This window comes from Pseudocercospora fijiensis (assembly GCF_000340215.1).
Source record: "Pseudocercospora fijiensis CIRAD86 unplaced genomic scaffold MYCFIscaffold_7, whole genome shotgun sequence".
Lineage (NCBI taxonomy): Eukaryota > Fungi > Ascomycota > Dothideomycetes > Mycosphaerellales > Mycosphaerellaceae > Pseudocercospora > Pseudocercospora fijiensis.
In genome coordinates, this window is record NW_006921538.1 from 992,903 (window position 1) to 1,016,969 (window position 24,067).

The 24,067-nt window shown below is 42.5% G+C and overlaps 3 protein-coding genes across 3 annotated transcripts; all 3 read right to left on the reverse strand.

Moving 5' to 3' along the window:
• Nucleotides 1-3,193: 3,193 nt before the first annotated feature.
• Nucleotides 3,194-4,306, reverse strand: MYCFIDRAFT_198360 (uncharacterized protein; the record flags this gene model as incomplete). Its single annotated transcript, XM_007930900.1, has 1 exon — nt 3,194-4,306. One exon carries the CDS (start codon nt 4,304-4,306, stop codon nt 3,194-3,196), a length of 1,113 nt encoding a protein of 370 aa, XP_007929091.1.
• A 6,176-nt stretch (nt 4,307-10,482) lies between these two features.
• Nucleotides 10,483-12,036, reverse strand: MYCFIDRAFT_77808 (uncharacterized protein; the record flags this gene model as incomplete). Its single annotated transcript, XM_007930710.1, has 2 exons — nt 10,483-11,795; nt 11,862-12,036. The coding sequence occupies 2 exons, from the start codon at nt 12,034-12,036 to the stop codon at nt 10,483-10,485; spliced, it is 1,488 nt and encodes a 495-aa protein (XP_007928901.1).
• Nucleotides 12,037-12,385: 349 nt separating this feature from the next.
• MYCFIDRAFT_204420 (glycoside hydrolase family 76 protein) lies at nt 12,386-14,133 on the reverse strand (the record flags this gene model as incomplete). The annotated part of the gene is made up of 2 exons (XM_007930901.1): nt 12,386-13,713; nt 14,100-14,133. The coding sequence occupies 2 exons, from the start codon at nt 14,131-14,133 to the stop codon at nt 12,647-12,649; spliced, it is 1,101 nt and encodes a 366-aa protein (XP_007929092.1). The 3' UTR covers nt 12,386-12,646.
• Between the last annotated feature and the right edge of the window lie 9,934 nt (nt 14,134-24,067).

A 24,067-nucleotide genomic window follows, 5' to 3' on the forward strand; every position in this document is an offset into this window, starting at 1 on the left:
TCGGATCGTCTGTAACCTTAGTCGATAGAAGGTCGAATCGAATACGGCTTAACTAATCTAGATACTAAAGGGCAGGCCGCTTTAATATCCAATCCTTTAGTATACTAAATCTAATTGCTAGACGAGTACCGGCTCTCGGAGCCTTAAATTTCGGGGGAGTAATACCCTCTAGAGGTATATCGATATAAAGAGCGTCTAGTTCTAGGTTACAGATATTATAGCAATCTTCTACTACTAGTAGTTGCTAGGTATATACTACCTTATCCTTACCGAGATAGCGAAGGACGACTTTGCGTAGACATATACCGTATTGTTCGCGTAGATAGTTATTCTAGAACTCCCGCTAAATCCGAGGAATCTTGTCGTAAAGCTCTATCTCTTTCTTAGTCTAGTAGTTTCTATCGCTATTATTATTATTATTATTAGCGGCTTCTTAAGCACCTAGCGCATTAGCATCTTCTCCTAGAAGCTTAGACTAGCGGAGCCCTAATAGCCGGAATGCTCTATACGATCTACGTCGGCGAGGCTTAATTGCTAGGTAGTTAGATTCTAGCCGCGGCTACTTAAGACGATTATCGATATAGTATAGTAGGAAGATAAAGGCTAAACTGCGCAGAATAGTACGACCGGTACGGCTAAGACGTTAGACAACATCCTCGATATCGCGCGTAAGAGTAAACCTAGTCTAGTAAACAAGCTTAATATCTAGTACATTTAGGCTAACACTAAAAGTAGTAGTAGCAACTATAATCCGGTATTCCGATAGCCTATCTAGATGCTCTATAGTCTTATAGAAGCGGTTATACCGGCGCTTCTAGTCTCGCTTAGCGATACTGCTAGTATAGAATGTTACTATAGTATATATATTAACACCTTTATTGTCCTATGTATATCGTTTCTTCTAGTCCCTATACTTAGCAGTCGTTGCGACTAGCTAATGCCGAATAATATTAGCTAGATCCTAGACATACTTACGACTATTAATAAATAAGAGGGCCTTCTTAATGTTTATAAATTATCGGCGTAGCTTCCTTAGTCTCTAGGTCGAATGCACTATCGATAGCGAAATACAGGTACTCGTATAAGCGGAGCTAATTCCTTAGAATAGTACGTAGGATATACGTAGTATCTAGACGATCGACACTACTGCGAATAATCTTAGTCTAGAATAGCTAATTACTAACTAGACGAAATCTACTATATTTAAGCACAAAGTCCTCTATATCCTCGGACATTGTCGCAGAACAGCCGAGCTAAACTGTGTTATTACGGAGCAACTTGCGTAGAGCGAAGATCTGTATATATTCCTTCCGAAAGTTACGCTACTTATTAACAAGATAGACTTTATCGATTACTACGAGACCGATACGGGCACGAACCTTAGGGTCCTATAGTAGCTTCCTAAAGGCTAGACTAGTACCGGTTTCTAGACTTAGGATAATATAATAATATCTACTATTAGTAATATAGTCGTATAGCTTAGGATAGAGGCTTATAGTTTCGGAGGTAATATTAATAGCGTTAACGATACTATCTCGCTCGATCGGCTAGCTATCTAACTAGCTATCTAACTAGCTATCTAACTAGCTATCTAACTGTAGCTATTAATACCGGTTCTCGACGACCTTAGCCTGCTCCTCGCTAAGGCGATTTAGCGGTATAAACTAGAGGGTAATAAGGCTAGTCAAATACGTAAAGGCTATAAATACTAAGCTCTTGCCCTCGCCTGTCTTCGAGATCTATAGAACATCGCTACCGCCGAAAATTAGCGCGAAGACTAGATCGATCTAGACGTCCTTCGGCTAATATCCTTTTCCTAGGTAAAGGCGATCTAATAGCTTAATAAGGCTAGCGGTAACGATATTACGGTAGATATTCTTAGCCTCTAGAGAAGCTACGGCATTATATACGAGTTGCTTAACTTAGTCCTACGATAATAGGTTATCGGCGGCGTTAATACGATCGCAACGAGTCTAGAACTATACTTTATAATCTCGCTTATTCTTAGGCTACTAGACCGGTAGCAAGTAACTAAAATCCGGGCGCTCTCGAGTTACGGCGGCGCGACCTAGAAGTACTATTAGAAAGTGCTGCTCGGATTTATTCTGCTATCTATTAGTCTTGCGCTTCTTAGCCCTATCCTTCTTCTCCCTATTACGCTACTTGCGAGTGCCCCTCGGAGGTAGCGCTATTGTCTGTTTATTAGTAGGTTAGTCGCGGTAGGTTAGTTATAGTATACTATTAGTAGGCGACGGCGAGGTACGATAGCAAGGTACGATAAGGCAAACAGGTATCTAAAGGGCTCTCTAGACCCTTTATTAGGCCTATTCGAGTCTAAGAACGTACTAGATAAAGGAATTACTACGAGTAAAGGTATATATATACTAGTAATATAGTATAGCCCTCGGTAGCAAGATAAAGGCAAAGGGTTAAGAATATAGGTATTCTAAGAGTCGGAGGTGCGAGCGGCGGTTAATCTAAGGGTCCGCTCGTAATTTACTTAGCGTTTCATATACCGTTTGTATATAAGTAATATAAAGGAGGGTAGAACAAACGCAGTTACCGGAAGACCTGTCTTAGAAGATTGTATCTATAGCTTTAATTTGACATTTTAACGTATACTTTGTATAGCTATTTTAAAAGATCGTATTATTACGTAGAACAGCTTTTTTAGGTTTGTCTATCTAATATATAGTTATGCTTCTATAAATTCGAATTCTCGTTTGTATACCGGACGGTTATATAGGAGCTATACGGTTTTCTTTTAGGCGCTTCGCTATAGGCTTAGTATAGACCGCTAAGCTAGATATATATTAGTATACTTAGCGGAGAGATAATATAAGGACGTAGAGACAGAGTAGAAGGTAGAAGGTAGAAGGTAGAAGGTAGAAGGTACTAAATTTAGGTAGAAGGTCTATGCAAGCCTACAAAGCGGGGCGCCTGAATAGAGGTAGCGCGTAATAACATATATAAGTAAGCTCGGATTCAATGCGAGGCCGTCCAGAACTACATGACTGCGTTGTGCGTTACAAAGACTCTCAATCTCTGATCTCCTGTTCTTCAATCGTCGTTGACTATCTTGTGAAAGTCGTACACATCGAATGAACGGAATCTACGAGTATGAATACAGCGTGACGCTAGCTCTATGCATCTGCCAAAGGGCTTGCTCTTACACCAAAATGGCCTCTTCTGATCAAGCTGCGACTTTCGTCCATCGCCTCAGAAGGCCGTCAATCACATCCACTTCATCATCTTCCCAGTCATCAGCGCCTCCATATTCTCGATCACAATCCTTTTCATCCAAAATGCTTTCCTCCGGCGTTTCGGAATCTGGGGTTGAGGATGTATTGGCGTTGCCAGTCGTGTTAGGGACATATTCAAGCTCAACACCAGAAAAGTCGAAATTTCCGGCTGCATTCTCCTGCGCTGGTAAAAGGCTGACGAGACCGGAGCTGTCCAAGTCGTCATGCAGGTCCAAATCCGCGAAGTCGAAAGTGTCGAAGTCCTGGGAGTGTCCTGCAAATTCCCTGCGATGATGCGAGACTCGTTGAGGGAGGCTTTGGGTAAAGGTCCGCGGCTGTCTTGCTCTTAGTGGCTGTATTGGGAATCTAGATGTCGCTTGCTGCGATTGCGGTCTCGAGATGTCTGATCCCGGGACTTGCGATCGCACGGTCGGTGGCAGCGCCTGGTTCGATTGCGGATGGGCACTTCGCTCCGCTCTTGTCGCCTCTCCTTGTTCTTGTCTGGCCATCAAAATTCTCTTCTTATTTTGTTCATCCAGCAACATTAATTGGCGCTCGTAGTCGCTTAAATCATGATTTCTGGACGCTTGGAGTAAAGTCACGGCTTTCGTTGTTTTGTTCAGTGCCGATTGGATTGCTACATACTCCAAAGCTCGACTTGCTTCCCACCGCTGCGTAGCTGCATCGATGGAGGAGGCGAGCTTCCTCACGGCATTCGCGCATAATTTGAGACAATTGGAAGTAGTATCAATATCGGTGCTTTCGATTTCAGAAGTGGTAGCAGGAGCTAGCACGGCCGTCTGAGGGTCTATTGATGAAAGCATAGAGATCATGCTATTTCCAGGTACCGGTGACGCAGAAGTTGGTTCACTAGCGTTGAGTCCGGCTTCAAGATTTTGAAAAGCAGCGCTGAGCTGCTCAAATCTCTGCGTTGCCTCGTCCTTTGCCTGAACCAGGTTTTGAATTTGTAGCTTCTCCAATGCCAGCTCGACCTTGATACTGCCAAAGTCGGGCTGTTTATGCCGCTGTGAGACTTTGCTCCCGTATGCCAACACACTCAGCATCAGCAAGAGCGTCGTTTTCAGCTTCTCGAGATTGGCTCCCAGCACTTCGAGTTTGTTGCTCCGCAACGGCCATTTGAACTTGTCGAATGTGCTGACACTCAGCTTGTCGCCAGATCGAGGCTTCAAGCTTTTGCTTAAAGCTTCATCGAGTTCCTGAAATGCTTCTTTGCAGCCGTCTAAGACATCTTCGAGATCATGTAGAGCCTCGTCTGTGCAAAGCTGAGCATCGTGGTCGGCTTGAAGCTGTTCGTGTGTACGTTCCAAGACTTTCGACGTAAGCCTTACATCTCTTGCAACCTTCTTGATCTCTTTCTCAGCGCCCTTGACCGAAGCTGCGTATTTGTACAAGGTTGTTGCCAGAGAGAAGCCCACCTCGGCCACCTGTAGTCTCAGGGGACGCTCAGACCACCTCTCGAAGCGAGCCAATCAAGCGCTCCGCGTGGCTCCCTTCTGGAGGAGGTCTGAGGAAACAACGGGCATGTTTGGTGGATACATCTTAGCTTTACGCCTGTTTTTGCGTGTCGTAGAATCCAGCTATATTCTCAAAAATTTTCCCCTCGACGGCGAGTACTCGACGACGCGTCCCTTTATTTAAATTCTAAAAACATCAGTTTTTTCGCTTTATCTATCTCTCGGACCGCCAACTTTTAGATTTAAAATATCTAAACGCGTTCCGATGTCTTGTGCTTTCTCCGAAAATCCGGAATTTTTTCGTTAAAAAGCCGGATTTTCTATACGAGGCTTATACGAGGTCTTTTCTTTTAAATATCTCGACTATCTTACTAGATATTAAAAATCCGAGAACATCACATTTTTCGCCGTATCTTATAGTATATTCTATAATTTTTCTAGATTTTATTACTAAGCCGTTCGAGCTGCTTGTGGTCTAGAAGATCTAAAAAAACGATTTTTCTAACAAAAATCTCGAGATATTTCGCCGATTTGTTTCTTTGTCGGTATCTAAGATACAAAAAATCCGAGACTATAGCGCGAGACGTTATATCTTTAAATATCTTTCCTAATTTTTTCGGAATTTTAGGCCTAGCCGTCTTAATAGAATGTCGTCGCGAAGTGAAGTTACTTTACATCCTCCAAAACCCCGAGATGCTTCCTCAGACTGCCTACGGCATCGCCCCCGAAGGGGAATAGCGTGCCAAGGCAGTCTGAGCGCCACCTGAGACTAGGCCACCTGGAGAATGGAGGCAACGGAGCCAAAAATCTCCGCTATGATTCCCCGCCTCGATAAGTTTGTGACGAAAATACACGTTAGCGGGCAGAAAGCGTAGTGGATGTGTCGATCTCGAGCCTTCAGCTCATCAGTCGGCGTCTACTCAGCCGCTCCGTGGATGCCTCAGGTTCAAACCTTCCCGACCTTCGACTACTATATCTAGCTAGACGAGACTCTGCCGACGCTCCTATGCTTATTTCCCACTGCAGGATGGGTTTACCGTGTCGTACGACAAAGTTATATAAGCTACTTCTAACTTAGGGTTAGGAGCGGCGTCGCTTTTTATAAGATAACGCATTAATAGTAGTTGTCGAAGCTAGATAGGACTAGGACACGATCGGAAATGTTACCTTTAAAGAGCGAAGAGATAGTGCTTGCTATTTATACTGCCTATACCCGCGGAAGAAGCAGCGTAGAGGTAAATCTACTAAGCGAAAACCGAAATAGAATAGGTAGAACAACGCGAGCGTACTAGTAGACCTCTACCTAACTTTATAGAGGCAACTTAGTTAGCCTACCTATAGTAGTACGCAATAGTTCTAGTCAAGTCTTCTAGACCTTCTAATAGTATATATCCCTACGCAATAGCTTAAGTAATCTTGCGAGTACGATAAACGACTATAGAAGTGCTATAAAGAAGCATCGTCTATATATTATAGCTAGTAGTAAGAATAAGAACATCTTACTGTTAGAGCAGTATATTATCCTTACTATATTATAGAACAATGTAGCAAGTATAGTCCTTAGAGCAATTGGCAAATTTCGCTATTCGAAATCTAGAGTTGCTTAGTTAGCCGATCTGCCTCGGTTAGAAAGTAAACGGGAGGAATATCTCTATATAACGCTCTATTAACACTTTTATGCTCCTAGTAAGACTATAGACTAGTTGTAGTCTATATAAGCTAGACGGGTAACAGTTCTATTACGTATACTAATCTATATAGCTAATATCGAGGTACTCCCGATACTAGATAAATCTCTATAACCGCTAAAGGACACTACGGAGCCGCTATTAGCCTTCGTCGCATTAATAGAATTTCTGTCCTCGACCTGTACTACTATTAGTAGAACGAATACTAAGCTAGTTGCGCTAATCTTTATAACCGGCGAAATTATTTCCTCCGATATTCTCGACCTAAAGTAATACTCCGGAAAGAATTTAACGGGCGGTCTATATAAGAATATTGCGGATAAGATAGCCTACCTATCGCTCGCAATAGACATTTGTTCTAGTATTACAAGAGTATTAGGAATAGTCCTAATACTAGTCTCTACTACTAGGCACTACTACTTTAGGCGCGTTTAATTCTAGATTGCTAGGACTTTACCGCGTTATAGCGTAGAGATACGTACTAACTTCTTAATAGGAGGGAGGTTTAGAAGCTTGCGACTTAGAAGGAGGACTTCGTGCCCTAAATAATAGCGTAACTTTGCATTTAGGAAATGCATAGCGATAACCTTAGTTAGCTACTATTATCCTTGCCGCTACTAGTAAATTTGTTATCCTCCCTAGCCTTACTATCCTACGTTATTATCTACTAGCTCGTTATCGGGAGCCTCTTTTTCGCCGGCTAGTATACGCTTATCTAACGATTAACATATTAGTCTAGATTATTAAAGGACTAATATATATACTTATAGCTATACTCCTATGCTATCTAAAGTACTTCTTAGAGCAGAATCGAAATTCGAATCGCGTAGCTAACAATCTAGCCCCGACCTATAGGGCAAGACTATTAGTCGAATCTTGTAGCTAACAATCTAGCCCTACTTTGTAGGGCTAGACTATTAGTCGAACCGCGTTGCTAACAACCTAGCTCTAATTAATTACGTAGCTTATAGAAACTTCGTATTATCGATACGGATAGAACTTTTATAGGTTAAGATAGATTCTACTTATAAGTTAATTGTCCTATTAACTAGATTAAGAATATAACGGAGAATTTTAACGCTCGGGGTTATAATAAAGCTTAGATTGCTTACGTTATAGATATTAACATTAATATAATAGGTACCTCTAAGACTCGAGTATATAGGATCGGTAAGTTTAGTCCTATAATTTAGAACCTTACGGAAAGATTAAGTGCCTTTTAGCTTTATATTTAGACTTAGCTACTAAAGAGTATCTCTTCCGGTAATAAAGACAGCGAACTCCGATATAGCAGTATAATATAGCCTAAATTTATTAGCGTCGCGTTCTCGTAGAGCCGACGTAGTAGGCTGCTTCCGAGGATAACGGCGTACTTGCCTAGAACTGTCTTCTCCTATTGATTCTAGTATACCGCGAAAGTGCCTATAAATTCTAGAAATCCTATAAATTACAATCACAATAATTAATCTTATCCCTATAAGTCCTATAAATCCTATAGATCCTAATTACAACAATAAATCTTATTCTTATAAGTCCTATAAATCCTATAAATCAAAATTACAATAATGAACCTTATTCTTATAACTCCTACGAATCCTATAAATCCTAGCTACAATTATAAGTCCTAACTACAATCGTGAGTCCTAATCGTATAAGTCCTATAAGTCCTAATTAGAATAATGAATCCTATTAATATAAATACTATTTATATAATCCCTATTTATATAAATCCTTCTTATAGGCATTCCTGTGCCTATTCCTACGGCACCCTATTCCTATAAATCCTATTCCTATGCCTATAAATCCTATTGCTATCAATCCCTATTCCTATATATCCTATTTATAGGCTTTCCTATACCTATTCCTATAGCACCCTATTCCTATAAATCCTATTCCTATGCCTATAAATCCTATTCCTATGAATCCTATTCCTATGCCTATAAATCCTATTCCTATGAATCCTATTCCTATACCTATAAATCCTATTCCTATGAATCCTATTCCTATGCCTATGAATCCTATTCCTATAAATCCTATTCCTACGCCTATAAATCCTATTTACATTAATTAAATTCCTATGCCTATGAATCCTATTGCTATTAATCCCTATTCCTAAAATAGTGAGCTAAAAGGTTAGCGAAGCGACCTTAAGCATGTAAGTAAAGGCCCCGGACTAAGCGCAGTTACAATTATACTTAGTTTACGTAAGCTATTAGTACCCTCTACGCAACGCGTACTAAACAGGCTTGTTATCGCAAGCTATTAGTACCCTCTACGTAACATTCTCGCTTGTTATTAGCATCGACGCATCTTATATAGGCCCGTAAGTTACGCCTTCGAAATTCGTCCTAATCTTAGCTACGAGGTAGTTTCGCGAAAACGGAGTCGTACGTCTACGCGTCGTATAGGCGTAGGCATCGAATAGGTAGTATAGTCTGTTTATAATCGGGGATACGGTCGTTTATTTAGTGCGTCCTTGTTATTATTGTTATAGTATGCTTCGGAGGGCGGAAGTGCAACCTAAGGTAGAGGTTATATGTTTTCGCCTTGTTTCGACTAATAAGAGGCTACGCTAGATTTTGTATTAGGTCCGCTCTAAATACTAAAGCCCCTATTATACTATAGAACACTGCACCTTCCGAGACATACACATACCTGCTACGTTATACTAAGTCCGTCTAATTGTAACTACGCTTAGTCCCCTCGAAATCGACTTCCGTAATAACTCGTCGCAAGCTCCTCGTATTGCTATAGCCGATTTCTTCGGGGCCTTTACTTAAATATACCGTAGATCTTGTCTAGATTATTACCGATAGAGTAGACTATAACGAAACCTTTATATACGAAAAACTCTATTAAGTATAAGACATATCCTACGTAAAGACGCATATAGCCGGACTAAGCGCTCCGAGCTTTACTAGTACTAGCGATATCTGCGGCGCGGGTAGACTATATTTCGAGCGAAACTATACTATATCTAGCGCTAATAGTACTTTCGATATCTATAAGGGCTTAGATACAACTAGCGACTCGATTAGGCAATACGAGTATTACGAAGCTATTATAGAGAAAGCGAAATTAAGATATTCGTAGCTAGTAGAGACGATTTTCTATATAGTAGCTACGTAGTATCGGTATAATACGACTAAGGAAATATATAGGAGTAAAAGTACTACTAGTCCGAGTATAGCGTCTTCGTTAAGTACTACTATATCTACTAGCTCTATTTCTACGACCTCTTTAAGTACTACTACGATAATAGCTAAGTTAGAATCTTCTAAAACGAACTAGTATTATAAACGTCGAATTCTACTCTTTCTAAGACCTCTTCCTTACCCCTAACTATACTAGCTACGTAGACTTTCGCAAAGACTATAATAGTAGAAAATTTAAAATATATAAGAGACGATAGGACAGATAGCTAAATAACAAACCTATATAGCTCCGAGTCTTTACGCCGCGTATAGAAGCTACCGCCGATATCTACGCTAATTAGCCTAAAAGCTTATATAAAGAATATCTTAGCTAGCTTTACGCTATAATAAACTAATAAGAGATAGAGGTTAGTATTAAATTCTTAGAAATATAAGAAGAGTAGTATACTCGGCCTTAGAGCTAAGGTTAGTTTAAGAAAGGCGTATATAGTACGACTAACTTATTACTAGGATAATCGTAGAACTATACGCGCGTATAGTAGAAGATTCTAGCTATTATATTTATTAGGATAGCGAAGAGGAGAAGAGAAGAGAAGTAGAGATAAGTAAAATAAACTATAGGTAGTTAATAAATAATAAAGGACTATACGATAGGTCCTAAGCTTAGCTATAAATTTAAGTAAGGTAGACGAATATATAAGCAAAAAAACTTATTATAGAAGTGCTATTTCTTTCTTAACTAATAGGTTCGCTAATATACTAATCTATAACTCTTCCTTCTTCTTCTTCTTCTTCTACTATATATAACATCGAAAAAAAATCCTACAATGTAAGATATATAGTAATAAAGAAAGCTAAAGCATCCCAAAGCATCCCTCTTTCTATACGGCCCCCCCCCCCCCCCCCCCCCTCTTCTCCTCCCTCACACCCCCCTCACCCACGTCGTCCCAGTCTTAATATCCCCATACCACGCCACAAAAATATCTCGAATATAATTACTTCTCGGAAGCCACTGCCCCCGATCCCCAGTTTTGGGAAGCACACTGGCACCTTTGGTAACATAAGTGCTATTGAGTCGCAAAAGACTCGTTTCCTTCACATGCTCACGATCCCACTGCGTCCGATGCGGCGTAACCTCCACCACCCCTTCCTTCTTCATTTGATTGATCTGTCGCGTGATCGTTTGAGCCGTAGCATCCGCCCCAAGGGTCCAACTCGCATCAACGTATCCCACGACGAAAGCCAAATTCGGGAGATCTTCGAGCATGACGCCTTTCCAGACGTATTTGTCGGGCACGGTGTAGGGTGTGCCGTCGACGGAGATGGACATTTTCCCTGCGAAGGCGAGTTTGAGGCCTGTGGCTGTGACTATGATGTCGGCGTAGAGTTCTTGGCCGTTGTTGAGGAGGATGGTGTTGGAGGTCATGTCTTTGATGGTGGCGGTTACGATGGAGGATTTTCCGGCGCGGATGGATTTGTAGTAGTCGCCGTCGGGACACATGCACATGCGTTGTTCCCAGGGGCGGTATTTTGGGGTGAAGTGGGGGTCGCGCGGGACGGAGGAGGGGAGTTGTTTTTCTGTGAGTTTGTGGAGAAGTTTTCGCATTTTTTCGGGGTACCAGGCGGAGTATCTTGTCATGATCAAGGGCATTATGATCCATTTGAGGCGGATCAGGGCGCTTTGGATGGATTTGGACCAGAAGAACCATGCTCGCAGGAGCTTTTCCAGGCCGTCTTCTGAGGGGACGGCGAGGACGTATGAGGGGGATCGCTGGAGTTGGGTGACGTGTTTGGCGGTTTGTGCCATGACTGGGGCGACTGTGATGGCGGTGGCGCCGGAGCCGATGATGACTACTTCCTTGTCGGTGTAGTCGAGGTCTTCTGGCCAGAACTGTGGGTGGACGACTTGGCCCTTGAACTTGTCGATGCCTGGGATGTCTGCTTGGAGAGGGGTGGAGTAGTCGTAGTAGCCGGTGCAGAGGAGCATGTAGCGAGCCTTGAAAGTCTTCTGCTTCTCGCCATTGACCGTCGCCTCGAGCGTCCACGTGTTCTGTGATGAGCTGTAGTTGGCCGCGGTGACCATGGTATTGTACTGGATCTTCTTGTCAATGCCAAACACGGCGGCAGATTCCTTGACATAGTTGAGAATGAGATCGCCTTGCGCGATGGCGTTCTTGTCGGTCCACGGCCTCCAAGGGAAGCCAAAAGTGTACAGATCGGAGTCAGAGCGAATGCCTGCATGAACGAAGCACGGTCAGCACTCCATCTTCAGGCGCGCGGGACATGTGGGGTGTTACTCACCTGGATATTTGAACAAGCTCCAGGTCCCGCCCATCTCCGCGCGGCCCTCCAGAATGGCATACTTGAGGTTTGGACATCTCTCTTGGAGGCGATATCCAAAGTTGATGCCTGAGATGCCAGCGCCGACGACAATCACATCATAGCTGTTGTCGCCTGGAAGCGGTTGCCACGCCATGTTGGTGGAAGTGCACAGATGGAGTATGGTGCAGGCAGAAAAGGGACAAGGTGAGCGACGGATATATACCATCCACATCCATCGCCGCGGACGCGCACCCGTCGCCTCCCTTCCATCATCATAGAGTGCGAGGCGAGGAGAGCACAAAAGAAGTTGAAGATGCTTCGCCGAGGCAAGTGCGAAGCAGCCAATGATCGTCGTGCCCACCACTTTTGCACGTGGAATCTCCGCCTTCGACTTTCAAGGGGCGAAACTCTATCTGGAGTACACATCTACCCAAACAATACCGAGGTCATCATCAATGCGATGTTTTTGCTGCTGTAAGAGGGTGGATGCCTAAGGTGCGAGTGCGAGAGCGATGCATCAAATCGGATGCGTACTAGTATTGTCCCCGACCGACCGCAATACACAACATCAGCCGCTGAGGTCTCTGTGAAAGGCAAGCGTCGCGCCTGCAATCACACCCGACTTCTTCTTCGCCGTCATCATCGCATGACCTCAGCCACCATGTTGTACAGTACGATCTCGATAACGAGGCTGCATTGATTTGGCTGATACATATACATGCTGTCGTATACCATGTCTCTTCCACACCCAAACCCCACTTCCTCTACGTCGCCAGTGACGCAACCAGACAATCCATAGCACTGCTCTGCGTAGAAGCATTGCCAGGCGGGACAAAAGACGACCAGCGGACACTAAGCGTGCTCCCTCGCCGATCATTCGCCCAGATGCTATTCGCATTGGTATCCAAGAAGTTGGCATAGCGCGCCTTCGGACTAGCGGTGTGCAATTTCTGCAAATTGCGAACAAAGACGCCTTTGAACTGCGTCCCGTCAGCGCCACAGTCGGGTTCGCATGGGTCTTGGAGAATGCCATTTGGAGCCAGAGCCGCGATGGCAGCGTCTGCGATTTTCTGTGCAGTCGCGATATAGGATGTGTCCTTCGTGGCCTTGCTGAGCTCCACCAGACCGCCAAGGACCACGCCTTGGTTGTAAGACCATACGGTCCCTCCATTGTTCTGGCAAGTCTGCTGGTTCAGACCGTCGTTGATCGTGTTCTGAGCATTGATCATGCCCGTACCCTTGAACCAAGCCCACTGCTGCTTCGAAATAGCAAGATAGTCGGTTTTGCTGCTTGGAGCTCGGTTCGCCAAAGATGCCGCCACGCTGAGGAAGAGCTCGTTGGCGATCGCGTTGACATATGTCTGTGGCCGATCCCACCAGATCCCTCCCCTGCCCCCGGAGTTGGTACTGCAATTCGTCTTTCCAAATACAGCATTCATGTCATCGAAGATAGCCTCAGCTTGAGACAAATACTGCTGACTTTTGGTGAGATCGTACGCTGCAATCCACGCCAATGCCCACCAGCCCTCATCATCATAGTAGTCATTCAAGAACCCGCTCGTTTTTCGCGCCGGAGGCCGTCCATGCTTTTGTGACCAAGATGGGGGAAAGTACGGCCATTGATTGCCATAATAGCACTGCGGCAAGAAAGGTTGCGACTCTGTTCCTTGGACCTTGGTCATGTTCAGGTTGTACTGCTGTGCTTTGACGTGGGTGTTAGACAGAACTCCAGCGACCGAGCTCTTAACATTGCTGTCGATAGCGGCCAGATCCGTAATGACAGTCAAGCAATTCGCGCTGTTCCACCATCCGGTGCTCGGAATCCAAAGACCTGTGGACTGATTGTACCACGTTTGCAATTGCGTATACGCAGCTTCGGCATTGGCAAAAGTGACATCGCGAGACGTCAGGACTGAGCAGTTTGTCGTTGCCACCAGACCCGCCACTCCCAGCACGCGCTGCATCATTTTAGAAAACATCGTGACGAGCCTCCAGCGTTCGAGGCAAGCGTGGAGCGCCTCCGCCATCCCTTGCGGGACACTCTGGCCATCTTATAGCAAGAGATCGTCACGAAGGATGCACGTCAAATTCGTCGCGTGGTTCTTGATTCTTCGTCAGCTTAGACCGCTTTGCCAAAGCCAATGTTCTAAAAGAAGGTTCGGTAAGGTAGGCCATCCTGGGGTACTTGAGGTGGATCAGATCTGCTGCAGGTCTTACTCTTTTCACTCGCGACTCTTCTGCAATGTAACATCGTCTTGGCGCAGATGGCACTCGATGTGCGCCACTTTGAGCAGCGAGGGCAGGTTTGTTGGAGGCGGGAGCCTGGCACTTATACCGAGCCCCAGCTGCCCGCCCGAGCCCTAGTACTAGCACCAATATGGAATCGCGTCTGTATCAATATCTCATGAATTACGTAGTGTTTCCGCCTAATACAGCGTATTTACGTTCTTAGTTGGTGTTGCTAATAGGCGCGTAGCGCGTTACCTAGGAAGGAATTCTACTCGAATCTACCGTAGACCTAAAATTCGTATTTCTTCCCCCTTTTATAGTAGATTGCCTAGTAACTATCGAAATGGCTAAATCTCTATTATACGACGAGTTTCTCGATAATCTTATCGCCGGTAGCGGTAACGATATAGTAGCGGCGGCGGCGGAAGACGCGCAATCGATAGATATAGTAGTAGAAGGCGCGCAATCGACGGCGGCGGCGGCGGCGGAAGACGCGCAATCGATAGATATAGTAGTAGAAGGCGCGCAATCGACAGCAGCGGCGGCGGCGGCGGCGGCGGTAGATATTAAGTCGTAGAAGGAGGTCTAATTAGTCTTAGAGATACGTATTCGAGGTCGCAGTCGCTTACTAAGCTTTCCTCGCGAGCGTATATCGTTACCTAATAATAGATTAGTGTCGCTACGCCCTTAGAAGCACCTATTCTCGAAGAAGGCGCGCCGCCGTAGTCTAATACTACGAGAGGATAACTTTCCGTCTTATTAAGCGCTAGAAAGGTATATATAAGAAGAGTTTAGAAAGACGAAGGGGTACGAGTTTAAGGAGTAGAAGCTACGGAAGAATAGTAAAGGCATTAAATACCGCTATTTATATATATATAGTTGCTTTAGTTAGCCCGATAAACGTACCTAGAATACGACTTAGCGGAAGACAATAACTAAGAAGATAGGTTGTTAGTTCTACTTCTACGCTATTACTGTCGACTCTCTTAACCCTTCTAGTAGCTAGACTATTGTTACGGTTACTCGCGACAGATCGTTAAGTGACTTCTTATTACGTATAAGCCGAGGCTTCTTTAGAGAGGCTAATATAAGCGGGAGGTAGAGACAGAATAATTAGTATAAAGGTAATTCTAATTAGTAAGTAAGTAATATAAGTTAAACGCCTCGAGCTATAAGGGCATTCCGGCGTTCCTAAATACAAAGGAGATATCTTATCTATAGTCGTAAGCGACGTAAGCGACGCTATCGCTCTCGACCGCTTCTATCGCTCCTAGTAAGATAGAGCGATAGCTTAGCCTACTAGTCTTAGCGTCGCTCTAAGATTATGTAAGGACTCTAACTAATTAGATCCGTAATACTATCCCCCTCCTTAAGCGGGATAGTCCCTTATTCCGGAACTTTCTAATTCTAACTTCTTTACTATACTAAAGTTATTAAAGGACTTGTCTTCTCGTTAGCGTAAGGAAAATATCGCAAATAACATCCTTGCCGACTACCTCGAAATACCGATCCGCTGCTTTTATTGCAAATAGGCCGATAAATCCTATAAAGTCGATCTCCGTTCCGGTCGCTGCTCCGAGTACGCCCTATATAGCTAGTCCTATAATATACAAGTTACTCGTATAGAGTATAAAAAAATCCGGAAGGCGCGCCTAAAGATAGCTAAAGATCTCGAAGCGGCCGAAGAGAAGGAGGACCTCTTTACGCGGAAGCTTTTCGAGTACCGCGTAAAGGTCCGTCGCTTACGTAAGTCGTTGCGTATAAAGGAGGATCGGGAGATATAAGCTCTTAAGGCAGAGGAAGCCTCTATTTAATAGGCGGAGGAGCTCGAAAGAGAGCTAGGCTCTTCGCCTATAGAGCCGATAATATTCTCGTTACCTACTAACGAGCCGTTTCCCCTAGATAGCCGATTATAGATATCGCCTTATAACTAGAGTCGTCTAGATAGGACGTCCTAGCCTACCTCTAAAATTCCTAGTAGGAGTGCCGAGAGTCTAGTATCCTAAAGGTATATATTTTTAATATTTCCTATCTATTTTATCTTCTAGCTAGTTAGTCTAGTAGTATAATTCTTAGCTATAAAAGACATAGTTGCTAGGTATGCTATTAGAGTCCCCGCTCCTCGAGCTATACTACCCTAGGTCGTTAAGAACTCTAAGGCGCTATAATCGATAGGGTCTAAGAGGTCGTAGGTTCAATTCCTATACTAGTTATTTCCTTTTTGTCCAGTTTTAATATTTTTTAATTATCTACTAACAGTTCTGTAGGTTTTCTTTTAGTTCCTAAGTGTTTTCTAAATGTAGGTATCCTTTCTATTTAACAAGGTATTTCTAACCTTGCTAATCTAGGATCTTTTCGACTTTAAACTTATTTTCTTCCTTAGGTTAGAAGTGAAATGTTTCTTAATACGGTGTTTCGGCGTCTGTAGGTTCTAGTATAGAGATATAGAATACTAGGTGGATTTTCGCGTCGTCCGGTAGTTTAAGTCGGTAATTAACTAGTCCTTTAGGCTTATTAATTAGAAATAGCCCGACTTTAACGTAGTCTAGTTTCTTAGTCGATCTCCGGGTTTTTAGATTCTTTGTTAGGAGGTAGACCTTATCCCCCTTTTTTAGCTAAGGTGCTATTTTTCGTTTAGCATTATATAGTCCCGTAATCTTTTCTTAAGACTCGGCAATTGCCCTTTGCAATTCTTTATGCACCTGCTTTAAGTCTTCTAAAGCGACTATCGCTTTATCCGCGTATAGATGCTATAAATACTGTTCCCCGAACAGCTGCGGATGTTTCCTAAAATTAGCGAAGAATAGTGTCTCTTTCGTAGTCTTAGATTGTTAGTTATTTAGTGCAAGTTGTGCTATAGGCAATAGCGATGCCTAATTGTTTTATACGTAATTAACGTAGTGCCGTAAGTATACCTCTAAGGCCTAATTCTTGATTTCCGTTTAGCCGTCTGTCTATAGATAGTATACCGTTAATAGCTTGTGCTTAATTCTAAGTGTCGCTATAAGCGTCTTCTAGTAGTTTAACGTAAAGAGCTTGTCTCTGTCCGTAATATAGGTCTTTAGAAATCCGTAGTATCGTATAAGTCTATCTAGTACGAGGTATCCGAGTTGCTCTGCCGTACTTGCTTTATTAGCAGGAATGAAGTGTGCGTATTTCGTAAGCCTATCGACTATAATAAGTATTATATCGTAGCTATATCCTATAACCGGATCCTTAGACTTCGGTAGTTTCGTAATAAAGTCTATTGTAACTTCGTCCTATAGTTTATCTAGTAGCCTCCTAAATTGGATATATCTATATCTAGCGTGTCTATTAGCCTTGTTACGCTGACATTGTAGACATTTCTTAATATATTCTAGAACTCGTTGTCGTATATATAGGAATCCGAAGCTTCGCTTAACTAGTTCTATTGTTTTTGAAACTCTAGGATGTCTATTTTCTAGTCCGTCGTAGTATTGTCGTATATACTCCGTAACTCGTTCCTTAGGTACTTAGTATTTCCTATGTTCGATTAGAAACTGTTCTTCTATGTCCTAAAGAACTCGTATAATATAGTTGAATTCTTTTGTATTAGCACTAAGGCTTCCGTCTTAGTTTGCTTTTAATATCTGCTACTGCACTAGTTCGTAACCCTCTATATAGTCGCTACGGCGGCTTAGTACGTCGGCTCGTCCGTTCTCGCGTCCTAGGGTATAGCGGATTTCGAACTTATACTGTCCTAGTAGCTCTAACTAGCGGGCCTGTCTTCGGGTTAGTACTTTAGTCGTAGTAAAGTAAGTTAGATTCTTATAATTAGAAAGAATCGTAAGACTTAGTGCTCCTTCCGCGTATACTCGCTAGTGTTATAGTAATGCAACTATTGCAAGTAGCTCCTTATTATAGATATCGTAGTTCTGTTCCGCGGGTAACATCTTTCTCGAGTAATAGGCTACCGGGTATCGTTTCCCGTTATGCTCCTATATAAGGCATGCTCCTATAGCCCTATCTAACGCGTCTGTTTCTATCTAGACCGCCTTATTCCTATCGAATAATCGTAGCGTTAGCGTAGAAACGCATTGCTTCTTTAGCTGTCTAAACGCTTCGTCTTCCTTCGTGCTCTAGTTCTATTTCTTGTCTTTCTTTATAAGCTCCGTAAGGGGTACCGCTGTCTTAGAGTAGCCCTCGATAAATTTTCTGTTATAATTAGCTAATCCTAGGAATGATTGTACGTCTTTAACGTATATAGGCGTTAGCTATTCCTGTATTAACTTGGTTTTTTCTAGATCGATCCTGATTCCTATAGTGCTAATAATAAATCCTAGGAATTTGACTTCCTTCTTATAGAATTCGCATTTCTTAGGTATAGTCTTAAATCCTACTTAAGTAAATCGTTCAAAGACGTCCTATACTATTCGTATATAGTCCGCGAGAGCTCCCTTAGTATAGACTAAGATATCGTCTATATATACGATAACGTATATATCTAGAAGGTCTCGGAGGACTTCGTTTATAAGGTCTTGATATAACGCTAGGGCATTTATAAGTCCTATAGGCATAACCAAGAATTCGTAAAGCCTATATCTTATTCGGAATGCTGTTATCTATTCGTATCTAGCTACTATACATATTGCGTAAAACGCATCGCGTAGGTCAATCTTCGTATACTAGTCTAATCTAGTTAATCGGTCTTGCATTTCTTCGATGTTTAGTAGTAGGTACCGATTCTTAATTGTAATGTCGTTAAGTCGTCTAAAATCGACTACTAGCCGTCCTTCGTCTAATCCGGCTTTCGGAACGAATATTACTAGTAAGGCTGCCGAGGATGTCGACTTCCGTATCTAGCCTTTTTCTAATTTCTCTTTTAGCTACTTGTTTAGGGTTTTGAGCTCTTTCTTAGATATTACGTATAAGGGTCCCTATAGAGGCTCTTTCCTAGGCTGTAAGTGTATCTTATAATCCTATAGTTAGTGTTTAGGTAAGGCTACCTTGCCTCTCTCCTCTTTAAAGAGTCGCTTCTACTTACTATACTCTTTAGGAATGTCTAGGTCCGAGATTCTAGTTTTATTCTTCGATAGCGTATAACTTCTATCCTTCCCGTAATTATTATTATAACCCTCCTAACCTAACGGTAGTGTCGATCCGGGTTGAATACGGTTCTCCGTAATTCCTATCGACGTAAACGTCTTACGAATCGCCCTGCGTTTGTTAATCTTATCTGCCTGCGAACGCTGCCGCTATATAGGTTAAATGCCGATTATACAGTCGCATTCCTTAAATATAAGTACTCCTTTTCTCTAGTCTACGACTAGGTTATGCTTTCTTAACTAAGGTATACCTAATACAATATTATAACTAGCTATGTTAGTAATATCTAAGACAATCTCCTCGTAGTACTATTAGATAGCTAGTAGTAACGGTATCGTTTCTCGTTCTATACTAGGTAGCGGTAACCTATCTACTGCTATAAGTTTATACGCTCCTTCTCTTCTACTTCGGGTTGCGATCCCTCGGCTTTTAACGAATAATTCGGAGGCAAAGTTCCCGCTCGCTCCGGAATCTATTAATGTACTCGTCGGGTGCCCGTTAACGATAACTTTCGTACGGAAGACTGCTATTAATGCTTGAGCGCTTTCGGTATTAAGGAACTCTCTTAGAACGCTCTAATCTAGAGAGTTAGTCCGTTTCCCGACTAATTAGTAGCCTAACGTTGTTCTAACTAGTTACGGATCCGTAGTTCTGCCGTTCGTGCTTCTTCGGCATATAATTTTTCCTCGAGGGTATCGTTATATATATCCCGTCCCTACGCTGCTATAGCCTTTCGGTATTGCTAATTTAATCGCTAGACCGTCTAACGTATATCTTAAGTAATAATCGTCCTTTCGTCGGGTAGGACGTATCCGTAGGGCGTAATTATACTTCCTATCGGTACTCGCTTCGTAATGAAGTTATAGTACGTATAGTCTATAGGTATCCGGGGGTAATTCTAGAATTTTGCCCGTAAGCTTATCTAGAAATAATTAAATTGGATAGGATCGACCTTCCGTTGTCTATTAACCTTTAGAAACATTTCCTCGTATTTGCGTACTAGATATAAGGCGATTGTTCGCGCTACTATAGGTATATCTATTATAAACGTAAGGATCGTATCGTCGTTAATCCCGAATTCATCTTTACTTTCTTTATTCGTAGTTTCTTCCTCGGTATCTAGACTTCCTTCTAAATCTTCTTGCTGTTCCTCCTCTTGCTAAGGGGACTCCGGTACTTCTAGGATAGCTCCTAACTCCTCCCTAGGAGGGAATAAAGCTTCCGGATCTCGGTTTTCTTTATCGTCGGTATCTAAGCAAGATTTATTAATCGTTTCTTCTTCTAACTAGGATTTCGTATCTTCTCGTACGAGTCGCCTAATCTAAGGGAAGAATCCTGCTTCTACTTTAGCAGAATAATGAATTTGGCATTAGTCGTCGTAACAGAATCTCTAGTAAAGGGTTCTATATACAGGTTCTTGTCGTCGTGCTATTATATAGATTTGTCGTAGCTCTTTCTTTACGACCTCTACGTAGGTCCTCGGCGCGTTATTAATAGAGTATAGCTCTACTACTATTCGGTAGCCTTCTCTGCCCGAGTCCTTTCGTTATATTATATTAAACTGTTCGCGTCGCACTATATTCTTACCGCGGCAGTTCTATACTATATAGCCTTCCTTGCTATACGTATAGCAAGTTAATCTTCCTGCTTTCTTAGGCGAACTCTTGCCTTTTCTTCCTTTAATTGCTCGACCCTTCTAGGTAGCGTCTAGCTCTATTAGTTGCGTACCGTAGTAGTTGTTCCCCTTTAGTTTATCGTAGGTACTATAGTTTCGTCTGTTATCGTATCTAGGAGTGTAACTAGCTTTTCTAGAAGTCTTAGAATCGTAACGTCGTTCTAAAGCTCGTTCGTAGAGCCTATCGTCGAGATCGATCGTAACCTTAACTAATGTTCCTATATTATCTATTTTTCTACCGTCGCGTATAAGCTCGTCTTTAACGTTATCCTTAAGACCTCGCCGATATATTATTATAAGAGCTTCGTTATCCTAATCCGTAAGTTAGGTATATTCCTAAAATTTAGCGGCGTAATCGGTATATAACCCCTTCTAAGTTAAGTGTTAGATAACCCTAACTGCGGTAGCAACTTCGTTAGAAGATCTAAAGACCTTCTTTATCGTACGCTTAAGATTTTCGTAGCTTGCGAAGATTCTATCCGAATTGTCGGTCCCGTTGCTATCTAGATAGGTCCTAAGAAATAGTTTAACCTAATGCTAAGCCCTACCTCGTATAAACGTCGTTGCGAAGACTAGCTTTAAGTTATCTTAAACCTAGTTAAACATGAAATATATATCTATTTAGCTAACCTAGGTATCGAACTTGTCTCGGTCGCTATAATAAAAGTCTAGCTTTCCGATCTTAAGAGAATCGTTTCCGGTATAGGTTCCGAGTGCATTGCTAGCACTAGAGGTAGTACGTCGAGTACTGCCTATCTCGCTAGGGGCGGGAGTTCCCCTTCCGACTTGTAATAAGGCACTTATCCTAAGGGCGTTTAAAGTGTTACGGTTACTCGCGACAGATTGTTAAGTAACTTCTTATTACGTACAAGCCGAGGCTTCTTTAGAGAGGCTAATACAAGCGGGAGGCAGAGACAGAATAATTGGTATAAAGGTAATTCTAATTAGTAAGTAGGTAACATAAGTTAAACGCCTCGAGCTATAAGGGCATTCCGGCGTTCCTAAATACAAAGGAGATATCTTGTCTATAGTCGTAAGCGACGTAAGCGACGCTATCGCTCTCGACCGCTCCTATCGCTCCTAGTAAGATAGAGCGATAGCTTAGCCTACTAGTCTTAGCGTCGCTCTAAGATTATATAAGGACTCTAACTAATCAGATCCGTAACAACTATCCGTCACTCTAGCGAAGAAGCATACTATATTTATAACTATAAACCCGACGACGTTATAAGCCTTACTATATATAGAAGTCGCTTAAGAACGACTAAATTCCTCGCTTAACTCGAGAGGCTTTAATCTATACGAATGCTAACCTCTAAGATAATAGCCTACTTCCGAAGCCGTAACGTTCTTATTAAACTATAAGATCTATACAATATTGCCTAGCTCCGCAACCTTAGTAAGCGACGAGAAGCTAACTAGGCAGAGCGAATAGTCTAACTACTCGAGAAACACGATATCTATAAGGATATTCAAACTAGACCTAATAGCGCTATCAAATCTATAGTAGCGCTCTATCTAGTATTAATTGAAGCCTATAAGCTAACGCCGTATACTATTATACTAGATACGATATATTCGACTAATCTATACAACCTCGAGTTACTAGATATTGTCGCCGCTAGACCGATAAATAACACGATTAAGCTTAGCGTTAGCCTTATTAAACCGAAGCCCGAGAAGGCTAACTTTGTACAGCTTCTTAAGTCTATTAAGACGGCTCTTAAGGCCGCTAGATGCGCTTTGCCTATCGTAATAGGCACTAACCGTAAAGAGGCATTAATGCTCGCTTGTAAGGAGGTGTTTCCTAACGCTAAGAACATCGTTTGTAACTAGCATCTATAGCAAGATATTCTCGCTCGAATACGTAAAGAACGTAGCGAGTTTAGACAAGTTAAGGACGACAATAGCGGCTAGACTAATAGCATTCAAACTACCCGGTTTTTGAAGCTCTTCACTTATACGATCTATAGTCAAACCGAGGCCGAGTTTAATAGCAACGTTAACAAACTAGATAACGTTTATCCTATGTTTAAGGCCTATCTTTATAAGAACTAGTAGCGCTATAAGCAACGAATAGTCGACTGCTAGACTAACGAAGTACTTTACTTCGGCTATAAAACAACCTCGCGAGTTAAGTCCTATTATAGAAGGATTAAACTCTAGCTAAACTATAGTAGTCGCTACGATATCTTTACACTCTTCGAGGCACTAATTAAGTAGTAGAGCGAGGGTTACGATCGTCGTCGCTATGCTATTGCTAACAACCGGAAGCGCTGCAATAAGGCCGTAGTTAGTCTATTCTAGGCGAGTGTCTCTCGAGTAATTAGCGACTATTGTCTTCTCGAAGTATAGTAGCAATACGTACGTGCTATAGCCCTTCTAAGGACTATAACTAACGACAATAGCAACGAGATTAAGTACTTAGGCTACTCGTATAGCTGTCTTTACTGCACCTGCAACGATTACCTTACTAAGACCTATAGCTATCCTTGTAAGTACGAGATTATGCGTCTACTAGAGACAGGTAGAAGCCGTATAGTACTATTGCCTTCTTACTTCTACGCTTACTAGTTTATCGACTTCTCGAAGTTGCTACGTCTACGAGAGCCTATAATAGTGTTTAGCAACTGTAAACCTATAACTAGCGGAGCGACACTATACTTAACGAAGCGTATACAAACGGCTCGAGAATTAGACGACTTAAATAAGACTATAGTTGCTAAGAAGCAGAAGATAGCAATAGCGAGAACAGCTAACTTTGTACTCGAGCCTAGCGTATTACTTACTTAGCTAAGAACGACCGTTAAGCACTATAAGTGCGTAAAGAGCTAATGCCGTACTTAATAGTGCCCTTGCTAGAAGGCCGACCGTGCGTATAGCTCTACCTACTATCTAGCTAGCTTCGAGTGCTATAATCTACGTACTAATCCTTTACTTCCGGAGGCTCTACAACCTCCTTCTAAGCTCGATATTCTACGCTAAGAGCTTTACGAGCTAAAGGCACGCGAAGAACAGCGCTCGCTCTAGTAGCTTAAATATAGTCGTTAGTAGGCGGCATTGTTTAAACAGTAACAACGATAGCGAGCTTAGTAGTAGTAGTAGCAGTATTAGTACTTACTTATATAGCCGCTAGTACGTTAAGCACTACTTTATTAGAATAGTTAAGCACTACTTTATTAGAATAGTTAAGCACTACTTTATTAGAATAGTT